A 16,655-nucleotide genomic window follows, 5' to 3' on the forward strand; every position below is an offset into this window, starting at 1 on the left:
GGATCTTGAAGTGATGCTTTGCTCCCTCCGGATGGGTGTTTGGACCCAAAAAGGAGGCTTTGGAACCTAAAATTCAGGCCTCAGCTCCTAGCATAAGGATTTGGGAATATAGAATGAGGAGTTTTCCTCTCAAATAAGGCCTCGGCATCTAAAAGGGCTGCTTTGCACCTTACGATCAAAGTGTGCACCCTAGAAATTGGGCATGTTGCCCTAAAACGGGCAGCCTGGTCCGTAAGAGTGTGGCTGGAAGCAAGAAAAATCTGACATTGGATCCAGAAGCTAGGTTAAGGGGGAGGCCTGGCCATCTAAGAAGGCCGCTTTGCATCTTATAATAGAATTGTGGATCCTAAAAATAGGGAATTGTTCCTTGGAAATGGCAGCCTGGTCTCTAAGATTGATGTGTAAGCAACAAAAATCCAGGAGAGGTTATCCTTTCAATCAAGGCTTTTGAGCCCAAGGAAGAGGCTTTTGCCCTACTATGTGAGGCCGGGGCCTAAAAATGTCAGACAGCACAGCCTGCCCTCCTCTGTCTAGATCCAAGAGCGATGCTTTGCTCCCTCCAGATGGGTGTTTGGACCCGAAAAGGAGGCTTTGGGCCCAAAGCCTCAGGCCTTGGCTCTTCGAATGAACATTTTGAAACTAAAAATGAAAGAGGGTTCCTGTCAGCTAAGGTATTGCACCCTATAAAGGCAGCTTTGCAGCCTCAAATGAAACTGTGAGACACCAAAGTAAGGCATTGTGCCCTAAAAATGATGGCCTGGGCTTGAAAACTGAGGACGTAAGCCATAAAAAGTCCCCTTTGGATCAGCATGGAGTTGCAGGGCCCTGAAAAGCAAGATTTGTTCACTAGAACGTAGAGCCTGGGGCTCAGTTCTGAGGGGTTAGGAGATCAAAAGACGACTTTGGATCCCAAGTGGAGGTGCTGGACCCTGAAAAGAAGGCTGTGGCAGGCAAACAAGGAAACACGGGGGCCTACTAATGAAGATCCTTTGGATCCTAACCAAGGGGTGGTCCTCAAAGTAGTGAGGCTTTGGACTATAAAACAGGTTTTGGACCATGCAGCCCAGAGGCTTTGAGGGACCAAAGAAGCCTTTTAGGATCCATCACCTTTTGTTTTCTTTTTTCCTTTTCTTTTTTTCTTTTATTTTTTTCTATTTATTTAATTTTCTAATTATTTATTTGATTTTTCAGACCCAAGGCCTCTGGTTCTGTGCTCAGAGTTTTGGTTTCCCCCTGCTGGGGGAAACTGCTGTCAGCCGCTGTGCTTCAGAAGAGCTGGCCTCTGCAGGGAAGGCACTTGGAGACTCTCCCCAGTGCTACAGCACCTGGCTGTCCTCGTGCAGCCTGGCAGCATCCCAAAAGGACGCTCAGTGCTGGCCAGAGTTAGAGGGGGCAGATCCTTCCTCCGGGCAAATGGTGAAGTGGAGAAAGGCAGCACTCCAGCACACCCCTGCTGTCCCAACAGGGTGCTGGTTTTCCTCAGGTGGGCAGCCGAGTTCCAGCACGGCCGCTCTCTCCCTGCCCCTCCTCCAAGAGGCAGGGGGAGAAAATACGACAGACACATGGAGCTCGTGGTTTGAGATACAAAAAGTTTAATTAAAGGGAAAAGGGAGAGGGAGGAAAAACATGAAGGAACGGGCAGGGCAGGAAGGGCAGGGCAGGGCAGGGCAGGGCAGGGCAAGGCAGGGCAGGGCAGGGCAGGGCAGGGCAGGGCAGGGCAGGGCAGGGAAGGGAAGGCAAGGCAAGGCAAGGCAAGGCAAGGCAAGGCAAGGCAAGGGAAGGCAAGGCAAGGCAAGGCAAGGCAAGGCAAGGCAAGGCAAGGGAAGGCAAGGCAAGGCAAGGGAAGGCAAGGCAAGGGAAGGCAAGGCAAGGCAAGGGAAAGAAAATGGGGGAGACCGCGCGAAAGGCCAGAGAGAGGGCAAAAGAGCGAGGCCCCCAGGCGTGGGGCGTGTGCGCAGAGCTGCGCTCCAGGGAGGGCTGCACAGTGCCCCCGGGGCTGGGGAGGCACAGCCTGCGTGTAGCTGAGGATGCTGCTGGCCAGCTCTGATGGCAACGAGGAGGAGGAGGAGGCCACTTTCCGCTCTGAGGGCGGGTGGCCCAGTGGAGCTGCGGCTGTGCCATCCCTGGCAGTGTCCCAGGCCGAAGGGGGGGTCTTGGAGCAGGCTCGCTGCTGGAGAGGCGCCGGCTGAAGCCCTGTTGTTCATGGGCTTCGGGAGCTGCTTCGGGCGTGCCCCCGGCACGCAGAAGGCCGGAGAAGTGGAGGGAACGTGCCCGGGGAGCGGGGCTGCGCCGCAGGCAGGAGGAGATGCCGGGAGCTCTCCAGCACGCTCAGCTGCCTGCCGGGGAAGAGCGTCGCCTCCTCCACGCCTTCTGCAGCCTGGAGCACAGCTGCCGAAAGCTGAAGCGTGAGCGTGGCCTTGGTGCTTGCAGGATCTGCACCGTCTGAATCGCCAGCGACGAGACCGACTCGCAGGGGTCGTTTGCCAAGCCTCGCAGGACTGAGAGAACAGAGAAGGAGAGGCGAGGTGACGGCCCTGTACCCGCAGAGCGCCCGGCCCCCCGCAGACGTTGCCCCCAGCTCTCCGCACAGCCAGGAGGGAGCAGGGGACAGGCTCCTGCCATCCCCCTCCCTGGCTCACCTTGGCAGATGTCCTGGCTCTTGCTCTGGTGCTGATCCAGCAGGTGCCTCCCCACGAGCCCTGGGGACACACGGCCTGTCAGCGCCCCCGGCTGCTCCCCGGGGCGCAGCACGAAGGCACAGGGACGGGGGACCCCAGGCTCGCGGCTCACCAGTGAACCTCACAGCCTCCCGCCGCAGGGGCTCCTGCAGGCTCTGCAGGTAGGGCAGGCTCTGGGCCAGGTACTCCTCTGCTGCGCTGCTCCTCCTGGCCAGCTGCAGAGGGAAGGGCACGGGCTCAGCGCAGGGCGGCCCCGGCCCCGGCCCCGGCCCCGGCCCCGGGTGCAGAACTGTGCGTACCAGGCACTCGCCGATCTTCCAGCTCTGCAGCGTCTCGGCCAGGTGCGCCAGCTGCCTCCAGCGCAGGAAGCGCGCGACACCAAGGAGGGCTTCCCGGGAGGCCTGCAGAACAGCTGAGATGGCAGCAGAGCCTGGGCAGAAGACCCTGCTCCCCCCCTCGCAGCCCCTCCGCAGGGAGGGGGCCTCAGTGGAGCCTAACGCTGCCAGCAGCTGCAGCACCCCTGGTGCTCGGGGGCCCCCAAGGCAGGGCAGGGCAGGGCAGGGCAGGGCAGTCAGCATCGCCCTCCCCCGAGGAGCAAAATGCCCACCTCGGCCACGCTCTCGTCCTGGTCGTGCAGGTGGAAGGACAGCGGGAGCAGGCTCCTGTGTGCCACCTGCTGCAGCTTCTCTTGGCTGCCCTCCACAAAGCCCAGCGTGTCGAGGAAGAGGCGAATAGAGAGAAGCCGCACCGTACTTGAGTCCTGGGGAGGGCGAGAGGGGGACATGGGTCCCGCTGGGGGCGAAGTCCCCGAGCCCCCAAAAGCGCTCCCAAACGAGCCTGCCCAAGGGCTCGCGGCGCCCAGGGCTGGGAAGCGGGCAGGGAGAGCCCCCAGCGGGCTGTCCCAGGGACGCAGCCATGGGGACGCAGCCTTACGTCGCCAAAGAGGGCTGGGAGCTTGCCGGCCAGCTCCAGAGCCGCGAGGCTGAGCGTCCTCCCCTCCAGGAGCTGCAGCATGGTGCTGAGCACGGGCAGAGCGACAGCGCGGGCGTCGCTGTCTGCAGCCTGCAGCTGCTCCGTGATGCTCGGCAGCAGGACGAGCGTTTGCCTCACCTGTGTGAACAAAACACCTTCCTTTGGGGAAAGCAAGGACTGCCCCCTGGGCGAAAACACTCTCCCAGCCCGCCCAACGCCCCTTCCCCTCCCCGCTGCCTGGCAAGGTGCCGAGCCACAAGAGCCCGGGGCCAGCCCAGCCCAAGCCGCGGCACTCGTGGCGTTGCCGGCTGCCCCCGCTCACCGTGGCCGGCCTCTCGGTGAGCCCCAGGATCGCCCTGAGCACCAGGCTCTGCATGCCCAGGCACGGGCTCCGCAGGTAGCTGGCAAAGAGGCTCACGACGCAGTCCAGCTCGTCGCCGAGCTCTGTGCACTCCAGCAGCTGAAAAGGACGTGGGGCGCAGTGCCGGCTCAGCAGCAAGAATGCCAGGGCAGGAATGCCAGGGCACGGCCAAGCCTGGCCCCGAGGCAGCAGGGCTTGTGCAGAGCCCCACGTGGGCTCGCTGCTCCTGCTGCCCCTGCTCACCTTGCTGAGGATGACCATGGCCACCGTCTGCCAGGAGGAGGCCTCCGTGCGGAGCAGCTCAACCAGCTGGTGGATGATGGTGGCGCGCAGGCTCCTGGGCAACTCCTTCATTTCCCTGGCAGGGAGAATGGCAAGCAGGCGCCGTCAGCCCCGAGCCGGGCGGGCCCAGCTCTCCTGGCTTTGCAGCGCTCTCTTTTGCCACCAGCCCAGCGGCCACGGGCACCCATGCTGTGGCAGCACTTCCTCCGAGAAGCCCCTGTCACCTCCAGGGCTGGGATGGTGCCGACGAGGGGCTCTCACCTGGCCACCACCTGCACGCCCCAGAGGTGGCTCTCGGCGCTGAGAAGCGCGGCCCAGCCGCCCTGCGCCTCGATGGCCAGCACCTGGCTCCCCAGGCCCACGCTGCAGAGCAGCGCTTTCAGGGCCTGCACCGTGGACCTGCAGGCAGAGAAGGGCCCGGGTCACGCCGGGAGCCCCAGCCCTGGGCTCCTCTGAGCAGCAGGGGCCGGGGATGTGGCACCTGACGGGAGTGAGCAGGTCCTGCCGGTGCTTCTCCCAGAAGACCTGCACCTCCTGCAGCTTCAGCTCCGTGGTGACGGACACTTGGAAGAGGAGGGCCAGGAAGAGCTGGGGGAAAATGGCCTTCGCCTCCCCCCGGCTGGTAGGCAGCAGGAGGATCTCATGGAGGGGCCTTGCTGCCTGCAGGAAGCACCCGGAGGTGGAGGCGTGGGCAAGGAGGGACAGAGGAGGACGCAGCCCCCCAGGCTGGTGCCCCAGGGTGTGGAGAAGGCTGGCAGGGGCCAGGGGAGGGGAGCGGGGCCCCTGCCCCTGCCCCTGCCCCTGCCCCTGCCCCTGCCCCTGCCCCTGCCCCTGCCCCTGCCCCTGCCCGACGGAGATGCAGACGGGCAAGCGAGGAACTCACGGCCAGGGCCAGGATGCGCGGGTGGTCCTTGGTGGAGGTGGATGTCTTGCAGCCAGACTGGTTCATGAGGATGCGGAGCAGCTCGCGCAGCACCCTCTCTGTGGCTGGGGGCTCAGACACCATCGCCCTCCACATGGTGACGGCGACGCTGCGGGACCCCCGGGCTGTCAGCAGGGCCACCCCCGGCCCGGCTGACGGCTTTGGGGGTGTGCGAGAGGAGCCCTGCTGGGCCCCGTACCTGGTGCAGGTCAGCGAGCACTGCAGCAGGCTGGCAACCGTCTCCCTGGGGCGCTTGCTGGCCAGCAGCAGCAGGGCCCTGTCCAGGCTCTGAAGGGCCAGCGCGGCTCTGACGGACGGCAGGCTTCTGTAGATGGCCCACACGATGTGGAGCACCTGCCGGTGGGACACGGCTGAGACTGGGCCGGCACCAGGGCAGGAACAGAGCCCCGAGGAGCTCTGGAGGCTGGAGCCGTGGCCGTGGCCGGGGGTGCTGGCGGGCACCCACCTGTCCCGAATGGAAGTCGGTCTCTGCTGCCAGCACGTCCACCATGTGGGCAGCCAGCTCGGTGCTGTGGGGACTCGGGGCTCTCATGCTCTGCACGGCGGCGAGGAAGACGCCCAGGCGTTCCGAGGGCTGCAGGTACTTCATGAAGATCTGTGGGAGGAAGGGCAGCACGTCAGCCACCGCGAGGGCTGCGACGGCCCCGCTCAGCCCTGCTGCTCCCAGCGCCCCAGGAGAGCTGGGAGCAGGGGCTGGGCGACGGCTGGGGTGCGGCCGCGTGCGGGCCCCGTGGGGACGGGGCTTTGTCGGGGACAGCGCCGGTCCTCTTGCTGCCGTCGCAGGGCCGGGCTCTCCTCCGGGGCTCAGGGCTCAGGGCTCAGGGCTCGGGGCTGGCGCTTCTCACCATGAACATCCTGTTGCTGTTGCTGTCTTCGGAGAGCCGCAAGGACAGGCGAGCTCGCCAGCTCTGCCAGCCCTGCGGCTGCTCGGCATCCTGGTCACACAGCCTTGTGCCTGGAGAAAAGCGGACACAGTGTCTGTCGGCGGGGGGGCCTGGGGAGCTGGCAGTGGCAGCCGGGGGCTCGGGCACAAGCCTCCCTGGCAGGAAGGGGCCATGCCAGAGCAGAGCCGGGGGCAGCGCGGCCAGGGAGGGCCCGGGCTCTTGCACTCAGGGCAGGGGGAAGGGCTCGTCAGCCCGCGGCAAGGCAGCCGGGCTCGCTCGCTCGGGTCTCTCCTGCTGAGGAGAGGGGCCCAGGTGGCCTGGTGCTGGCCTGGCTGTGCCCGTGTCTGGAGGGACCCGGCCCGACGCGGCTCCGCTCACTTCTTTGCTGTGCGACGAAGAGGCAGAGGTGGCGCACAGCCTTGGCTGCCTCGTCGCTTTTTCCCTCGCTCTCGCAGGTGCAGCACAGGAGGAGGTACCCCACCAGCCTCCCCAGCAAGGGGAAGCAGTGCTTCTCGGGGTGATGATGCCTCAGCACTGTGGCTCCTGCAAAGCAGGAGCTGACCTGGGGAGAGAGGCAGCGTGGGAGCACGGCTGAGCGGGGCGGCAGGGCCCCAGCCCCAGCCCCGGCTCTGCGCAAGCCTGGAGCTGGGGAGAGCCGCGGCCGGGGAGAGAGGCCGGGGGCGCCAGGGCTGCCTGCAGCAGGGGCTCCCTACCTGGGGCAAGGAGCAGGTGTTGAGGAAGGCGGCCAGCCCGGCGATCCGCGCCATGGCCCTCTCCTCCACGGCCTCCGGCTGCTGCTGGGTGAAGGGCAGCAGGAGCTGGGGGGAGAAAAGCTGCTGGTGTGCCCGCAGCACAGGGCACTGCTCCTTGCCGTCGTCCCCCCGCTGCGCTGGCCAGGCGGGTGGCCGTGTCCCCGTCCTGCTGAAGCCCAGCCTTTGCCCAGCCCCACCTTCAAGATGTTCTGCAGCTCCAGGAGGCTGCAGGCGCCGGCGCTGCTCACCAGCGCCTGCAGCAGGCTGTCCAGGGCTTCCACGGTCTGCAAAGAGGAGGACAGGGCTCGGGGCGCCCGAACACGGAGCAGTGGCATCCCCAGAGCCCAGCCCGTGCATACCCTGATGTAGAGAGATGTGTCCATGTCTGTCCCGTCCTCGTGGCCAGGGAGGTGGAAGACCCCGCGGAAGCAGGCGCGCAGGAGGCCGTTGGTCATGGCCTGCGGCAGCAGCCGCGCTGTGCTGCAAGGGGAGGGGGGCAGAGGTGTGGAACGCCCCCTGTGCGGCACCCTGTGCCCCACTCGGGGCCCCTGGCCGGGAGTGGCGGCCAAGCCCGCGCTGGCCCAGGTACCTCATGGCGGCGATGGCGAGCATGGCTTTCTGCCGCACCTCCGTGTCCAGGCGATCCCTGGGCTCCTCCTGCAGCAGCGCCTGCAGGGCACAGCGCGATGGATGGCACAGGGCAGCGTCCCCTGGCCAGCGAGCGGCTCCAGGGGCTGGCCTACAGCCTACAGGATGGCTGCCCCGTCCCAGACGGCTCCCGGTGCCCAGCACCCGGCCAGAGCGTGCTCCCCGCGGGGCAGGGCGTCCCCTCACCTCGATGCTCTGCGCCACCTCCAGCTGGCAGAAATACACCGCGTCCCACGTGCGCGGGTCCGCGACGGCGGCTTGGCAGGCGTCGCAGACGGAGGCCAGAAACCTCAGCTTCTGCGCCTCTCGCTGAGCCGCGGAGGGGAGAGACGAGCGAGCGGGTCAGGGGAGCCCAGCAGGGGCTGCCCGCAGGAGGCCAGCAGCCGCGGCACAAAAGCGAGCGGTACCTTGGGTCTGCGGCTGCAGCAAGCGCGGAGGAAGCTCAGGGCGTCCTCTTCCTCCTGATGCGCCACGGCCGAGGCAGAAGGGCCCACGCCTGAGCCAGAGGGCGCCTGCAGTGGCTGCACCTCAGTCTCCTCATAGGGCTGCGGCTGGGGCCTGGAGGCCGGGGAGGCCCCAGCCTCCTCCAGCCAGGCCGCTCGCGGGGAGCAGGGGGGTCTCCCTGACATCCTGCCGGGAGCGCTCAGGAGGGAATGTGGCTCCTGCTCCTGTGGCGGGGGAGGGATGCCACAAAGTGCCACCGCTGCCACCGGCCCCAGGCCCCCGCGGGTGGCCCCAGAGCCCCGCGGGGGTCCTGTCCCCAGGGGCCTGCAGACGCCAGCCCCTGTCCTGGAGGGAGGTCCCCCTGCCCGGGGCTGCCCCCAGCCCCACTGCCGAACCAGGCCCCTTGGGGCCGGCCCCGCTGCGCAGCCCTGGCAGCGCTGCCCCACCTGCTCCTCAGCCCTGGCTCCTGCGCTGGGTTTCTGGGGCAAGGTGCCCGCGCTTTGTGCCTTTGCTTCGCACCTGGAGCACCTGGGAGCACTCCAAGCCGTCGCTGCTGCACGGAACCAGGTCCGTTGTGGCTGTTGGGACGGGACCCGCCCCAGAGGCCCTGCTGCCGGTTCCGGAGACGCTGCCTGGGCCCTGCAGTGGGCAGACTAAATTAGAATAACATCGTGGACCCTAAACACGGGGAACTGTTCCTTGGAAGTGGCCGCCTGGTCCACGACATTGATGTGGAAGCAAGAAAAAGCCACTAAAAAGGAGGGGTTATCCTTGCAAACAAGGCTTTGGAGCCCCAGGAAGAGGCTTTCTGCCTCGATATGTCACGCTGAGGTCTAAAAAGAATGCTTTGGGCCCTGAAAATGAGAGCCTGTGTCCAAAAACAGAGGGTGTAGGTGATAAAAAGGCGGCTTTGGATCCCAAGTATAGGCTCTCTTAGTGATGAAAACGTCCTGAAAGCTGGGTGCTTAAGAACAAGGCTGTGGTCTATACAGAGGAGCCTTGGTGCCATGCCTGTATGCTTCTCAGCTGCAAAGAAAGAGTGAGAAAAAGGGTTTGGATCCGCAAAAGATGCTCTTAGTCCTGAAGAGAAGGGGTAATAGGGTGAAAATGAGACCTTTGGCCCTAATGAGGAAGGCCCCCTAATATTAAGGCTTTGGTCACCAAAGGGGAGACTCTGGGCCCCACAAAGGAGAAGGTAGGCAATCAGCAGGGGACCAGCAGATCCCAAAGCAGGGTCTGGGCCCTGAAAGTCAGGGTTTGGAGCCTGAGCATGAGACGTCAGCCATGAAGCATGAAGTTTTAGAGCCTAGCATGGGGGTCTCTGGACACTAAAATGGGGCTTTGAACCCAGAAAATGAGCCTTTGTACCCCAACCTGAGGCTTTGAGTCCCAAGGAGAAGGCTCTGGGTGCTAAAAGAGAGGCTTTGGGCTCTCAGGTTGAGCCTTTGGGATGTGACAGTCAGGCCTTGACTCAGCAAATGATGATCCTGGCACTGAAAAGGAGGGTTCGTTCTCTAAAAAGGGCTTTGAGCCCAAGGAGGATGCTTTTTGCCCTAATATGTGATGCTGGGGCCTAAAAATCATGGACAGCGCAGCCCGCTTCCTCTGTCTGGATCCTAAAGTGATGCTTTGCTCCCTCCAGATGGGTGTTTGGACCCAAAGAGGAGGCTTTGGGCTCTAACATTCAGGCCTCATCTCCTAGCATGAGGATTTGGGAATTTGAAAGGAGGGCTGTTCCTCTCCAATAAGGCCTCGCCATCTAAGAAGTCCGCATTGCAGGGAACCAGGTCCGTTGTGTCCGTTGGGACAGGACCTGCCACAGAGGCCCTGCTCCCGGTTCCAGAGATGGTCCCTGGGCCCTGATGTGGCAATAATAAGGTTATAATAAAATTGTGACCCTAAAAATAGGGGTTTGTTCCTTGTAAGTGGCAGCCTGGTCCATAAGAGTGTGGCTGGAAGCAAGGAAAATCTTGTATCTCCAAGTCAGGCTTTGGAGCCAAAACCTGGGCCTTTGGACTCTGCAGCTCAGGGTCTGGATCCTGAAGTGTTGTTTTGCACCCTCCATATACGTGTTTGGACCCAATAAGGAGGCTTTGGGCCCTAAAATTGAGGCCCCAGCTCCTAGCATGAGGATTTGGGAATATGGAATGAGGGGTTTTCCTCTCAAATAAGGTCTCGGCATCTAAAAGGGCCACTTTGCACCTTACGATCAAAGTGTGGACCCTAGAAATCGGGCATTGTTATAAGTTGCCCCCTTAATTAATTTTCAGAGAGCATTGCATTAATCATAGAAAGGAATTTATTGAGTAAGCAACAGCAAGCAAAACAGTGCTGGGCAGCCGGGGAGTCTCGGCTCCGCCATCGGCACGCACCTCACCCCCGCCAGGGTCCCTTTTTATATCCTGGTAATTCCGGGATTACGCAGCACATCCTGGTATATTCTGCGACTGCGCGCACTGTTGCTAGGGGGTCGTCTCTGTCCCTCTGGTGGTCGTGAAGATGAAGGCCGTAGTCTTCCTCGGCATTGTGGTTCAACTTCTTTTTTTTAGATTTGGTCATGTTGGCCCAGCGTGAGACAGGAAGGCAGGATGTTGAGACACTAGGTTAGCAACTTATCAGGAGATGGTTACATGAGCTTTGCAGCAGTATCTCTGAACAAAAGAGGCAACTGAGATGCAGAAGGAGAGAAGGGGAGGGGGTTCTCTTTTTTGTTACATTAAGCAAAAGAATTTTCATAGTGTCTAGCCAAGCCTTATACAGCTCCTTACTTCAGAGGGAGCCTTCGCAATTCCCGCTCCTCAAACAGAACTCCTTGTTTTTATAATACAAAAGACAATGAACAAACATTTATTGCGTATTACAATCCCTCCTTTTTCTTTTAGTTACTCATTTTGTTCATTGAAGCTCTGCAATGCCTGGCTACTAAGAACTAATGTTTCCTCGATTCCTTCGCTGGTACTTATTGGCTCGTATTTGGTATGTTTGAGCATTAAATGTGCCGCTTCTAAACGTCCCTTTACAATCGCAATCAATTTATTAAAAATACATGGTCCAAAAGTTAGTGCTATTATTAAGAACAACAAAGGTCCTGTTATTGTTGATAATAAAGTAGTAAGCTAAGGTGAATAATAAAACCAAGATTCATACCAGCTCTGTCGGGCTTCATTCTGCCGTTTCCTTTTTTTTTTTTCAAACCTTCCCTGGGTCTTGCCATTGTATCTCTTACCTCTCCAGTGTGATCAGCATACACACAGCATTCCTCTTTCAATGCTGCACACAGCCCGCCCTGTTGTAAAAAAATACCAAATCTAATCCCCTACGATTTTGTAACACTACCTCTGAAAGCGACCTGATAGATTTTCCAGGGCCGAGATGGATTGTTCAATTTGGGTCAGGTCCTCGTCCACAGCAATGCATAAGGAAGTAAATTCTTGATTTTGTTTAACCAATGAGGCTACCCTGGTCCCCACTCCAGCTCCTCCCAGGATTATTAGGGTGGCCAAAGTTAGAGCCGTGAATGGTTCCCGTCTTTCCAGATGATGACTTTCCACTGTGTCTGGGTGTACATATAATCCTCAGGGTGGTATAGAATCCTTGGTATAATTATCACCTGTATACAGAAATCACGAGACGCATTAAAGAGTTTTAGTGATAGACAAGGAGTTATTCCCACTCACAAACAAACCCACCTAGCATTGTTGGCTGGGATTAACCACTCGGCTGATTGTTTTCCATTCTCCAAGATATTACGTAGGTAACACTTCCCACTAGGAACCGTGCACACACACCTACCACCTCCAGTGACTTGTGTTAGTGTTACCCTTACGTCTTTTCCCCAGCTGCATTGTAGAGGGTTGTTCTCGTTTGCGCGGGAGGGCTCCCCAGGATTCCCGATAGCATCATAACATGAAGGCCTTATACTAAAGCATAATCAACAGTGTTTTGTTACATTTGGGTTTGTTTTGCTTATAATTGGTAGCTGGCATTCATGACCCCCCCATATGTTATTCTCAGCTATGTTATCATTCTCGGCTTTACCTGAGCTCGTAGGGCTGCCGAGGGTTGGCACTGTAGTATTTTCCGCAGGCTGGATTCCCTGGACATTTTCTGACAATACCTCATTTAGTCCTACTGCCTGGGGCCTATCAGCATCCTCCTTTTTATTAGTATGAGTCCTCCCCTATCTGTTCTGTGTTTGTAAAATCTGACACCACACATTTTTCCTAGTACCCAGCTAGTATCGTCCAAGTTTGTTATATTTATATATATAACCTTGCAAATTTCTTTATTTCCATGGAAGGTTCCTGTATTCCTGTATACCCTATACCATGCCCTTGCCACCTGTAACGGGGACCTGCTTGTTGGTTACAACCTTGCAGCCCATATCCCACTTGTAAAATTTTATCCCAACCAGCCCAAGTGTCCAGTCCATAGCAATGGTTTCACACCCCCAGTATGCACAATAATACATGTTTGGGTAATTACAGTACCCCTTTCCTGGCTTAGAACTTGGGCAGAAATAAAATCCTGATCGGTTAAAGCATGGCTGCACTGACACCAGGTCACATAATGTGATGCGGAAACTGGGAGTACCCGCTGTCGTTTGCTGGATGATGAATTGATCCTTCTATCTGATCAAGCTCCATTTAAAAGGCTGATGGGGATGCGCAGACCCATAGCTGACCAAAACGATGATACTGACTCCCATGTATCGTAGGAGGTGGTCAGAGCCCATCTAAATTGTCGGCCCCTCAGTCCCCCACCGTTTTCACTTCTCTGCCTCGCTTGTCAGTTCGGTTGCAGCGAACTACAAGGTATCGGTTCTTCTTGGCAGCAGCAGTGTTCTTCAGGGGAACCTACTAGGGAGCCTTTGAAACAGGGCCTCCTCCCCTTCCCACGATACACAGATAATATAAAATACTTATCGAGTCCGTCTTAGTGTCAGCTTCAAGTCGTCAGGGCCTTGGAGCTGCCTCCCATTTACCTTCCCAGATTGGTTGTTTCACACGGCTGGCATGTGTCCATCCTTTCTCTGCAGTTCAAATAGCCGTTTCTGTGGTAAGCAAAACAACATAGGGGCCTTCCCCATCGTGGTGTTAAAGCAAGTCTTTCCAATTCTTAAGACTTTCCAAGTCTTAATTAGAATTGAGGGTGATCAAGTGGCAATTCCAAGTCATAGGGTATACCATATAGCATTTCAAAAGGAGAAATTCCTACATCAGTTCTGGGCTGTGTCCATATGTTTAACAGGGCAAGGGGTAAGCATTTTACCCAAGAAGCCTTAGTTTCCAGCACAAGTTTTGTTAGTTGTTTCTTAATTTCACCATTCATTCGCTCTACCTTTCCAGAAGAGGAGGGGTGCCAGGGGCTGTGAAAATCCCACTCAATCTCTAAGGCCTGCTTTAATCCTTGCAGTAAAGCTTTACACCCATTCAGTCACGTGGTCAGTTAGGACAAACAAGTAACTCAGTAAAGTCTACCTGTATACTTTGGAAAGGTCAAAGCCCTGGCTCCCGTCCCCCTCTAGATAGGTTACAGAAGACCTTTTTATTTACCCTTTGACATATAAAAAAAAAAACTAAAAAACCCACACAAAAACCTGCTGCTCAGCAGCAGTTGGGAGAGCAAGAAACCCCCCCTGCAGACACCAAAGTCAGTGCAGAAGGAGGGGGAGGAGGCGCTCCAGGCGCTGGAGCCGAAGCCCCCCTGCGGCCGCTGGAGAGGCCCCTGGTGGAGCAGGCTGTTCCCCCCTCCCTGATGCTTGGGAAACTGAACAAACACCACAGCAAATATGCAAATATACCAAAACTTCTAGACTGTTACTTAGATAATGCCTACATCACCTTTCCCTGCTCATTCAACTTCGAATACCTTTAACACTTTCAACAAACCTTTTACCACTTCCTTTATCTTTCTCTAGCCTTTACTTTTCTAATGCCGACATCAAAGGCTCAGTCAGGGGCCAACTTAATTCCGTACCTTTTCCCTCCAAGATGCTGAAACAACATCAATATACAACATTTCATCCTGTTTTCCTTCTTTCCACAAAACCAACATTGACTGTAATATGGTGTTATAATTAATACTTCCATTTAGGGGCCACTCCGCTCCATCCTCTAGTTTATAAAGTGGCCACCACTGATTACAATATTTGATAAGAGTTCTTTTACTTTCTGTACCCTCTCACCCCACTATATCCCTCCAATGTGTTAGTATACATCCTAGGAGGCTTTTCCTCGGGATTTCTTTGCTTTGAACTTTTCCTATTGTAATCTACAGTGGTTAATATTCCACTGTTTTCCTAGAAGCTCTTTACTAGTCAATCCCAATCCCTCCAAAATCCACAATATATAGATACACAAGTAAAATCAGACCACTGTAAATTAACTGCCTGTAGACAGTTACACTGGGAACATTTAAACCTGATGAGCCGATAATATGCCTGGGCAAATTTTGTTCCCTTAGACATACACCTCAATGGCAGTTCTTATATTTACATATTTACATATTAACATAGGTATAAAAGAACACTTTAACAAAAATGCCCGGGCTTTTATATATACAATATACAATGTACAGTTATTATTCCAGTTAGAATTATTCCTCAGCAGCTGGAAACATTGTGCCAGTTGCCATTAAAGCTCGCTTACCCTCCTCCTGTCTCTTTCTTAAAATCTCGGACGTCCCCGGAGTTAATGGGGATGGCCACATATTCCTAGTCACTGGTCCCTGAACGCTAGAGTCAGAGTCGCTATCAGAGTCTCCCTGGGATTGTGGATTAGGAAGCCCGGGAGTCGGAGGGGCTGCAGGTGGTGGTGGTGAAATAGAGGGAGGCGGTGGGGCTGGGATCTCTAATTCTCGGTTTTTCTTGTGCCTCCCATCCCCTCCTTTTTCTTTTAGAGGATATAAATTGGCTCGAGTTTCCGAGCTGATCCACAAATGTGCATATTCACTTTCTTCCAAACTAAAAGGTTCCTTTGAGTTTACATAAATATTTAGGGCCTGGCAAACCCAATCTTCAAAGGACCCAAATACGGGCCAGTAAAGGTGGTCTCCTCGAATCTGTTTACCACCCCAAACTTCAACACAATTATGTATCATTTTTACTTTATTCCTTCCCCGCCTAAAAGGGGAATCCTCCCAATTTTTAATCATTAATCCCGGGGTAACCTAACATCAGACGTTACCCCGCCCATGGGACCAGAAGGCTTACTCTTCTTCTGTCCCATCTTCTGGAGTGCCTTCACACACACACACACAAATCGCTTCCCCCTTTTCGTGGCCCAGTCCCTCGCGGGATGTGGGAACCGCACTACCGAGGGGTCCGCACTCGCTTCATCCGCAATTGGACGTCTCACAACGCTACGCTCCAGGATACCCAACCCCAACCGAACGGATCACCGGCCTATACTTACTCACTCCTGAGTCTTCGTTCGGTCTTTGTGCACAAAGATTACTAGGGGTTGCCGGCTTTATTTGCTTGCTGCCGAATTTAGGGTTCGTCGGTGAAGGATTTGAATGAAAGTAGTCCTAGCGAAGGCCGCTGAAATCAGCGGGTCGCCCCCTCCAAAGGTCTTTCAATCAGATTGCCTTCATCCGAGTCACGGCACCAAATTTGTTATAAGTTGCCCCCTTAATTAATTTTCAGAGAGCATTGCATTAATCATAGAAAGGAATTTATTGAGTAAGCAATAGCAAGCAAAACAGTGCTGGGCGGCCGGGGAGTCTCGGCTCCGCCATCGGCGCGCACCTCACCCCCACCAGGGTCCCTTTTTATATCCTGGTAATTCCGGGATTACGCAGCACATCCTGGTATATTCTGCGACTGTGCGCACTGTTGCTAGGGGGTCGTCTCTGTCCCTCTGGTGGTCGTGAAGATGAAGGCCGTAGTCTTCCTCGGCATTGTGGTTCAACTTCTTTTTTTTAGATTTGGTCATGTTGGCCCAGCGTGAGACAGGAAGGCAGGATGTTGAGACACTAGGTTAGTAATTTATCAGGAGATGGTTACATGAGCTTTGCAGCAGTATCTCTGAACAAAAGAGGCAACTGAGATGCAGAAGGAGAGAAGGGGAGGGGGTTCTCTTTTTTGTTACATTAAGCAAAAGAATTTTCATAGTGTCCAGCCAAGCCTTATACAGCTCCTTACTTCAGCAGGGAGTTTTCACAACTCCCGTTCCTCAAACAGAACTCCTTGTTTTTATAATACAAAAGACAATGAACAAACATTTATTGTGTATTACACTACCTGCTGGAAATGCTTTTCATTTGCTTTTCATTTTATTCAGGTACTTTTTTTTTTTTTTTTTTTTTTAATTACACTGCCATTTCCTTCTCAATTCAACTCTGGTAATAAGCTGCACAATCACCTCTGTTAAATTGTGCAAGTAGCATTGCATTATCCTAGGCAGCCACATGAGTCACCGCAAAGTGAAGGGTTTGTAACAGCGCCAAAACCAACCGCTTTAAGCTGAAAACGATCTTTTTCCCTCACCTCCCACAGCTATAAAGTTCCACCCACCCGTGTATCTCAGCCGCCCCTCATTATGAAGATCATCACTCATTTCAGTAACAGGCGTTCCACACAAAACGCCGACTTTTTCGCTTTATTGAACCGCCAGCAGGGGCTGTCGGGCAGCCTGCGGGCACTCCGGCAGCACCCAGGCCGGCAGCAGCCACCCCCGAGCGGAGCAG

The 16,655-nt window shown here is 56.4% G+C and overlaps 1 protein-coding gene and 1 long non-coding RNA gene across 5 annotated transcripts; both read right to left on the bottom strand.

Moving 5' to 3' along the window:
* Positions 1–1,731: 1,731 nt before the first annotated feature.
* On the bottom strand, positions 1,732–3,778 carry LOC137862444 (maestro heat-like repeat-containing protein family member 6). Of its 4 annotated transcripts, XM_068694528.1 has the most exons (6): positions 3,612–3,778; positions 3,286–3,438; positions 2,978–3,079; positions 2,791–2,893; positions 2,640–2,699; positions 1,732–2,498 (listed from the first exon to the last, which is right to left on the bottom strand). In XM_068694528.1, exons 1-6 carry the CDS (start codon positions 3,690–3,692, stop codon positions 2,329–2,331), a joined length of 669 nt encoding a protein of 222 aa, XP_068550629.1. In that variant the 5' UTR covers positions 3,693–3,778; the 3' UTR covers positions 1,732–2,328. The 4 variants fall into 4 exon arrangements, with proteins under 4 accessions (XP_068550629.1, XP_068550627.1, XP_068550628.1 ...); XM_068694526.1 differs by having other exon boundaries at positions 2,640–2,893; XM_068694527.1 differs by having other exon boundaries at positions 2,791–3,079.
* Positions 3,779–10,788: 7,010 nt separating this feature from the next.
* Positions 10,789–16,624, bottom strand: LOC137862493 (uncharacterized). Its single transcript, XR_011100316.1, has 3 exons — positions 16,483–16,624; positions 15,380–15,880; positions 10,789–11,574 (listed from the first exon to the last, which is right to left on the bottom strand). It is a non-coding gene; the product is annotated as an uncharacterized lncRNA (long non-coding RNA).
* Between the last annotated feature and the right edge of the window lie 31 nt (positions 16,625–16,655).

This window comes from Anas acuta, chromosome 11, assembly GCF_963932015.1.
Source record: "Anas acuta chromosome 11, bAnaAcu1.1, whole genome shotgun sequence".
NCBI lineage: Eukaryota > Metazoa > Chordata > Aves > Anseriformes > Anatidae > Anas > Anas acuta.